At 35.3% G+C, this 8,716-nt stretch overlaps 2 protein-coding genes across 2 annotated transcripts; both read right to left on the reverse strand.

Annotated features, from left to right (window-relative positions):
• Nucleotides 1-551: 551 nt before the first annotated feature.
• LOC110876613 lies at nt 552-1,385 on the reverse strand. Its single transcript, XM_022124780.1, has one exon. It carries the CDS (start codon nt 1,383-1,385, stop codon nt 552-554), a length of 834 nt encoding a protein of 277 aa, XP_021980472.1.
• A 1,075-nt stretch (nt 1,386-2,460) lies between these two features.
• On the reverse strand, nt 2,461-3,321 carry LOC110876615 (metalloendoproteinase 2-MMP). The gene has a single exon (XM_022124781.1). The coding sequence runs from the start codon at nt 3,319-3,321 to the stop codon at nt 2,461-2,463; it is 861 nt and encodes a 286-aa protein (XP_021980473.1).
• Between the last annotated feature and the right edge of the window lie 5,395 nt (nt 3,322-8,716).

The following is an 8,716-nucleotide window of genomic DNA, read 5'->3' on the forward strand; positions in this document are numbered from 1 at the left end:
ACTTCCTTCGTTCCCATATTATGAAGTGTTTCAAAATTGATATGCCCGTATCGTTTATGCCACAACAGTGAAGGCTCTTGAATCATCATACTATATACTCGCGGAATGACATCATGGTTCAAGTTCAATGGGAACATCTTATTACCGGTCATCTTAATATTTCCTATACACTTTCCTGTTGGATCTTTGATATCACAGGAGCCATTATGAAAATTCACTTCATAACCTTTTTGCACAAGTTGACCGACGCTCAAAAGGTTATGTTTTAACCCTTCTACATAGAAAACAAGAAAACATTGGGTACCTTCTTCTCTACACCTCTCACTTTGATTGTTACATCACCACTTCCTAGCACTTCTAATCTCTTATTATCACCGGTTCTAACTTTCCTTCTTTCTGACTCGTTTAGAGTAGTAAATAACAACTTATTTCCGGTCATGTGATTGCTACACCCACTGTCTAAATACCAGCAATCTTCTTTGGTGATCTCTTCCACATTGAAAATCATGAACAACGTTTCGTCTTTCCTTCATCATTGTCTTCTTCATGCATTAAAACACTGTTATTCTTATCATCCTCATCCTTTTTCTGACAAAAACGAGCCGTGTGCCCCAGTTTTTGACAGTTATAGCATCGTATTTGTCCATAATTTCTACCTCTTCCCCTACTTCTTCCTCTATCGTAATTTTCTGATCTAAAGGGTCTTGACCGATCCTGACTTGTGCTTTGTATTTGAAAGGCTTGTTCCATTTGGGTATATCATCATATTGTTTAAGTCTCAATTCATGTGATTGCAATATTCCTAATAATTCTTCAGTAGATAGGGTAGATAGGGCTGACTGATCTTTGGATTCCTCTATTGCTATGACTACCGCTTCATACTTTCTCGTTAAACTTCGAAGTAATTTCTCAATGATTCGTTGTTCAGTGATGTTCTCTTCATTTAAACGTAATTGATTTACTATCACTGTCGTTCTATTGACGTATTCTTCTATTGTTTCGCTATCTTTCATTCTTAATGCATCGAATTCACATCGTAAAGTTTGGAGTTTTACCGTCTTGACTCTGTGTTCTCCCCGGTAAGCCTTGTGCAGAGTGTCCCAAGCCTCCTTTGAAGTTCTGCTTGTTGCAATTCGTTCAAATATTGTGTCATTGACCGCTTGAAACATGATGTTCAATGCTTTCTTGTCTTTCTTAACGATTTCTTTGTGATTGTTTCGATCACTTTCTAATGCACCGGCGGCGGGTTCTCTATATCCTTCTTCTATAATTGTCCATAGATCTTGAGATTCCAATAACACTTTCATTTGAATGTGCCAGTGGAAGTAATTTTGTCCCGACAGTTTAGGGATTTGAGTTTGAATCCCTCCATTTGTTGTCGTCATGTCGATTGAATATGCAGATGAATTTTGAGATTTAGTTTAATGAATTCTGGATAGATGTGGCTCTGATACCACTTTGTTAGATCAGGTTTGCAGATTAGGGTTTTACTGATATAAATGTTCGTATTCGAATTGGTAATTTCTGCAGGAATGATACAATAATGTATATATACATGATGACAGGTTTTGATAACCGCCCATATCTATATTATCTATATATTATAGATACTAATAATAATGTTACATATTAACCTAATATAAGTCATATTATATCTAGCTTATAATTATAATTCTTCTAACAGCTATCATTTCCTATTTTAATTGTTTCTTGTTTAGCAAGTAAGGATTAAAATACAAATATATAACTGATATCATGTTGTATAACTGATATTATATGTTTGAATGAGACATATATTATTGTAGGGTGAAACTAAACACGTATCCAAATATTGTGTGTTTATCGAATTAATTTCAACTTGATTGGTATCACATTTTTGGACTTGAATTGGTATCACATAGGAGACTGCTACTGCCGCCGCAAAGATCATAACCTGTGACCAAACGTAAGCTGTTGTTTGATCCTAATGATCCGAAGATCTGGATCAAAGTCCTCATTCACCACTCACCTATAGTCGAAGAAAACGGAACCGCTCAATGGGTAATAAAACGGAGAACCGAGTAATGGTTCCTGGGTAACAGCTGGACATCGATGTCCCATGTTGTCTAACACGAATTTTACAGTACGGGCTATGCTATGAAGGTCATCTTCAACGTTCATGGAATTTGGGGTGCAAATGAAGGTGACCTTTGTTATGTAAACCAGCTACTTTTATATCTATAGAAGCAAGCAAGGTGGCTTTAACAACCATGAATATTGTATGAATCATCTAATAACATAAAGAAAACGACTATAGCTAGATCAAGATGATATAAAAACATGTGATAGTCATATTTCATATAAATATATTTATTGCATAACACGTATTGTCATTTCAGACAGTTTATTGATATATAATATATAAGTATTCAAAGTTGGATACATATACGTACACACATATGTATATATACTATTAAGTAATTATTTTTTATATCCATATAAAGCTTTAATGCCTTGGATATCATCTGAAGCTAAACCCTTTACTGCTCCACTCGAGATGGCACTCCACATTATAGCGTTTTGAAACTGACTATGTCCCAAACCTAGTAGATGTCCTATTTCATGCAGTGCCACGGTTTCTACATCGAAAGAATTTTGTCTTGCTCCAATAGACCAACTTTGATCCGCGTTATAGTGAAACCTCCCATCTGATGGCGAAAAAGCATGTGCCAGTACCCCCCCAGTAAATGGATACCCATCTCCATGGTCTCCTCTTTCCCAACTTACCTTTAAATCAGCAGTCGCAACATTAGAAACTCTAGAAAATGTGAAGTATTGTGTAGCATTAGCCCATCTGTTGAAGGCACGCTCAACAGGAGATATATAGATGCTCGGATAATTCGAGTTGAATGCATAGGTGAGGCGGTTTTTACCCCATCTAGGACTATTTGGGAAGAACGTATAATGAGACACGATATGCAACAGTTTTGACTCGTGATTGTTACTAATTTTCTTATCTGGTACTCCACAACGAGGCATGAGCATTTGTGAAACTGTGGGTTCATCTAGCATGCCCGTGGGATTGAGATGGTGAAAATTTTGATAATCTTTTAGGGCAGCCTCAAGCTCTTCATCAAACTCATCATTTTCATTAGAGTTGACATGGTTAGGGGTATGTTGGTAATTTAGGTAACCGAATCGGGCAAGGTACAGTTTGAGGTTATGGAGGCCTTGCACTTTGCTACCCTTTTGACTACCCTGAAGGCGTTTGATAGTTTCATTACCCTTGCTAAGAGAGAAGACAAAGAACAAGACACATAAAAAAGTAAGTTTGGATGCCATTATTGGATTTGTTTGTTGTTTTGATTAAAAATTCAAGTTACTAGGCCTATTTATACTAGTGGTAATGAGGAAAATACATGTCAAGTACGCTCAAAAGTCTTCCTCCACTTAATTAGATTTTTAAGTCCATCAATGCATTAAGGAAGACTAACTATAATTTAAAAGATAAACTCTTGTTAAAAACTTACGTATCGTGTAGTGATGGATATAGTTGGATGGTTCTATTGGTGGCACGATAATACCTCGGTAATTCGTCAGTAATTCAAATTTACCTTTAAAAATGTAAGGCCTCCTAATCCAAGATCTCACTCAGCTAAAGCCACCAACAGGTGTGCGGAATCCACCTGATGATTAACCACTGCAGATGAAACACTAGTATGCAAAGATTTGTGAGAGAAATCAAGAATACACTGAGTATTCTTGATGAGGAAGATGAATGACGTCACTCACACAAAGTAGCCGCCAGACAAAACACACACAATGATTAGGGTTAGGTGCACAGAATTTCACACAGAATCGCCGCCTTGTCTATTCCACATAAAGGTATAAATACAAGACAAACCCCGGACTTTCAAGACAAACTAGAAAGCCCGGACAAACAAACTACACGAAGCAAAACACTGACTTTTGTCCTAAACAAAACTCAGACAAAAGTCTATCCTAAAACTTGGACAAAATGTCCAAGGATAAAGCTAGGACTATCTTTCAACATATGTACAATAAAGACCCTACAAAATGGGAGACATGCACTTATCACCTAAAGTGCATTAACAAAAAAAACCTTACGTAACAACTTGTTAGTGTAGGTCGTTATATTCTACCGGTATTGGGACCCGTGTGGCTAGGGTTTAAACTTAAAAAAAAAAGACCTTGAAACGTCGTCGTAAACCTGCGCGTTGAACGAACATTGACAACATACGTAACTTTATATAACTTTATATAAAAACACGAAACCTAGATTTCGAAACCAAACCTGCCATTGTTATGGCAGGCCCGTTGATGATATTCGAAAACTTATATAATAATATGAAACCGTAAAAAATAACATTGATATAAATGAGCAAGTCGCAACAAAAACCAAATATGAACGTACCAAATATCAACAGATTAAAGTAAACACATCATAACCACATATTCAGAAATTTTTAAAACCTTAAATTTTAAAACTTATAAGAGAAAAACACGACAATTTTTGAGTGGGGAAAAACATATAAAAAGTATATGCAATAAAGGGAAGATATAACTAAATTAAAGGGGGTGAAAAAATAAAATTTGTAGGTTTAAAATACAACTTGGATACACAGAGTTTGTGGATTGTTAGAGGATTAATATTTTCTCATCTTCAAATATATAATTTAATTAAACTTAACTCTCTTTTATAAAACCCCTCTTACATCTAATTCCTCGTTCATGTCTAGGGTCGTTCAAATTGTCAGCCGCTCGTTACTCGTTTGGAAATTGCTCGGCAAATACTTGTTCGATTTGACTTGACGCTAGGTTGTAAACGAGCCGATCTGCTCGGTTCGGTTTATAAACGAGCCAAGCATGAGCAAAGATCCACTCGGCTCGAATTATTATTTTTATTAGTATATATATACATATACACATACACATATAAACATATATATACACATACACCTATATATATACACGCATTACACATACATATATACTTGAATATAAATTAAATTATAGTTTATATATACCACTCTATTAGATTTTGGTCCCCTAATACACGTTTACAACTATATCTATACGTATTAGCGCAACCACGCCAATAAAAATTAATATCAATTCTAAAAGTTAAACCCTAAACCGATAAACGACTGATTGCTCATCACCTCAATGTTTCATGTCGTTACCCTAAGTCGATCGTCTCCTGCTCTCAACGTAATTGTTCGTGCAATATGATCATCGCCTCTTCGGCCACAACATTGTAATTCATAAGAAAAATATTATGCCATGAAATGTGTATGTTTTAAAGACATAAAAGCTTGAGATGAAACATTGTCACTATATCTCTCAGCAAATTTAAATCGGATGACATGGTTGTTCAAATCGCTCTCGAACATCACTCGAAGCTTGCTCGGAATATTTACTGCTCAAAAAATGCTTTCTTGATTTGAGTCTCGGTTTTAAATGAGCCGCTCTGCTCAGTTGGGTTTGTAAACGAGTCAAGCACGAGCAAAGGTCCACTCGGTTGGGTTCGGTATCATATATCAATTGTTTAAAATAAACATATCATTACCACATATTCAAAAATTTTTAGAACCTTAAATTTTAAAATTTATAAAAGAAAAATAAAGGACAATTTTTGAGTGAGGAAAAACATATAAATAAGTATACGCTATAAAAGGAAGATACATCCAAATGAAAGGGGGTGAAAAAATAAATTTTGTAGGTTTAAAATACAACTTGGATATTTGTGGATTGTTAGAGGTTTCTCATCTTCAAATATATAATTTAATTAAAATCGTATTTTAAGTTAACTCCCTTTTATAAAACCTCGCTTACATCTAATTCCTCGTTCATGTCTAGGGCCATTCAAATCGCTCGCCGCTCTCGCTCGACGCTCGCTCGGAAACTGCTAGGAAAATACTTCTTCGATTTGACGCTCGGTTGTAAACGAGCTACTCTGCTCTGCTCTGTTCAGTTTGTAAACGAGCTAAGCATGAGCAAATGTTCGCTCGGCTCGGTTCGTCTCGAATTATTATTTTTAATTAGTATATATATGTGCAGATTAGTTACACTAGTTAGCTAGTTTGTATTTTTTTTTCTTTTATTGGGGTTTTGGTTGTTTCTCTTTGTTTAGCATATATACGGTATGTCGTATATATGAACTGGTGGGAAAATCAGCCTATCCACTTGTACTTATCTTTTTTTGTTGTGAAATGAATTTACCAGGGTAACCTTTACCCAAAAAACATGTATATACATATATATATTCACACACATATATATATATATACAAATATAAATTATACATATACACACACCTATATATTTACACACATTACACATACATATATACTTGAATATAAATTAAATTTATAGTTTTATATATACCACTTTATTATATTTTGGTCCGCTAATACACATTTACAACTATATCTATACGTATTAGCCCAACCACGCCAATAAAAAAAATTAATATCAATTCTAAAAGTTAAACCTTAAACCGATAAACGACCAGCTGCTAATTGCGTCAATGTTTCATGTCGTTACCCTAAGTCGATCGTCTCCTGCTCTCAACATAATTGTTCGTGCAATATGATCATCGCCTCGTCGGCCACAACATTGTAATTCATAAGAAAAATATTATGCCACGAAATGTGTATGTTTTTAAAGACATAAAAACTTGATACCAAACATTGTCACTATCTCTCTCAGGAAATTTAAATCGGGCAACACCGTTGTCCAAATCGCTCAAACCTCGCTCGACGCTTGCTCGGAATATTTACTGCTCAAAAAATGCTCGCTTGATTTGAGGGTCAGTTTTAAATGAGCCGCTCCGGCTCGGTTCGATTTGTAAATGAGTCAGACATGAGCAAAGGTCCGTTTAGTTCGGCTCGGCTCGTGAACGTATCATATATCAATAGATTAAAATAAACACATCATAACCACATATTCAAAAAAAAATTAAAACCTTAAATTTTAAAATTTATAAAAGAAAAAAAGGACAATATTTGAGTGGGGAAAAACATATAAATAAGTATATGCTATAAAGGGAAGATACATCAAATGAAAGGGAGTGGAAAAATAAATTTTGTAGGTTTAAAATACAACTTGGATATTTGTGGATTGTTAGAGGATTAATATTTTGATTACTTTCTCATCTTCAAATATATAATTTAATTAAAAAAAATTTATGTTAACTCTCTTTTATAAAACCCCTTTTACATCTAATTCCTCGTTTAGGGCCGTTCAAATCGCTCGTCGCTCTTCGCTCGCTCGACGCTCGTTCAGAAACTGCTCAGAAAATACTCGTTCGATTTGACGCTCGATTGTAAACGAGCCACTCTGCTCGGTTCGGTTTGTAAACAAGCCAAACATGAGCAAAGATCTCCTTGACTCGGTTCAGCTCGAATAATTATTTTTAATTCGTATAAATATATATACATATACATATACACATACATATATGAACATGTATACACATATAGAGTAGGGATCCTGCGGAAAGTGTGTTTTTCCTAGAAAGTGTAGGAATGGCATTTTCGTAATATCTGTGTTATATAATTAGAGACTTTTAATATAGTAAGGGTATTTTGGTAATTGGACGTGTTTTAAATCAGTCAAGAAACTGCCATATCAATAACCAATCCCTAAATTCATGCGATCCCCCCCTCTCTCTCTAAACCCACCTCCAAAAACCTCAAAACGGTGATGGCCGCAACACGAAGTGGAGGAGGGGTTTTGTGGGGTTAGGTGGCGGCGCAGGATGACGCTGTGGTGGTGGTGCTCAGCAACCAGAAGGGGGGTAGGGTAGAGGTGTTGGGGGGTTGTTCGTGACGTGATGTTCAGCAGTGGTGAAGGAGGCTTGCGGCAGGGAGGAGCGGCTGGCGTGACGCCGCCGCCGACGATGAGTCAAGGGTTCCAGCGAGCCCTTTTGAAATCTAGTTCAGTCTCATTTAACTCCAGGTTAGGTTACCTGATTCACTTTCCTATCTTCATTGTATGTTTTAAGGTTGATGTGTTTTACCATTATAAGGTTGATGTGTTTTACCATTTTAAGGTTGATGATGACAGTGTGTTCTAAAATGACACCTGAATATGTTGATGATGACAATGTGTTTTAAGGTTGATGTGTTTTACCATTTTAAGGTTAATGTGTTTTACCATTTTAAAGTTGATGATGAAAGTGTGTTGAAGACGAAGACACTGGGTTGTGTTGAAGACGAAGACACTGATTGGTGTGGTTGTTATTTTTTTATTTTTCTCTGGATGTTATGTTCAAAGTAGTGTGTTTTATGTTATATTTCTTTGTTTGGATTCCTTTTTTATGGTTGTTGGGCAAACTGAGTATGTATTTTAACATAAATGATCTAAATTGTTTGTTTGAAATGGATACAAATATGTTAGATAGTAGATGTAAAACACAATGTCAAGAAATCCTCCAGCAAATCAAACAAAAAATCAAGTTTAATACACAATGGTATTAGTATGTTTTCTGGTAAAACACAATGTTACGATTTCTTCCAGCAAATCAACAAAAAATCAAGTTTAATAGTCAATGGTATTAGTCCGTTTGCTGGTAAAACACAATGTCAATAAATCAAGAAATCCTCCAGCAAAAATCATTGTATGGATTGTATGATTTCAATTAATTAAAACACAATGGTATTAGTCTGTCTGCTGGTAAAACACAATGTCAAGAAAAAAAGAAATCCTCATA

Source organism: Helianthus annuus, chromosome 9 (assembly GCF_002127325.2).
Source record: "Helianthus annuus cultivar XRQ/B chromosome 9, HanXRQr2.0-SUNRISE, whole genome shotgun sequence".
NCBI classification, from domain to species: Eukaryota; Viridiplantae; Streptophyta; class Magnoliopsida; order Asterales; family Asteraceae; genus Helianthus; species Helianthus annuus.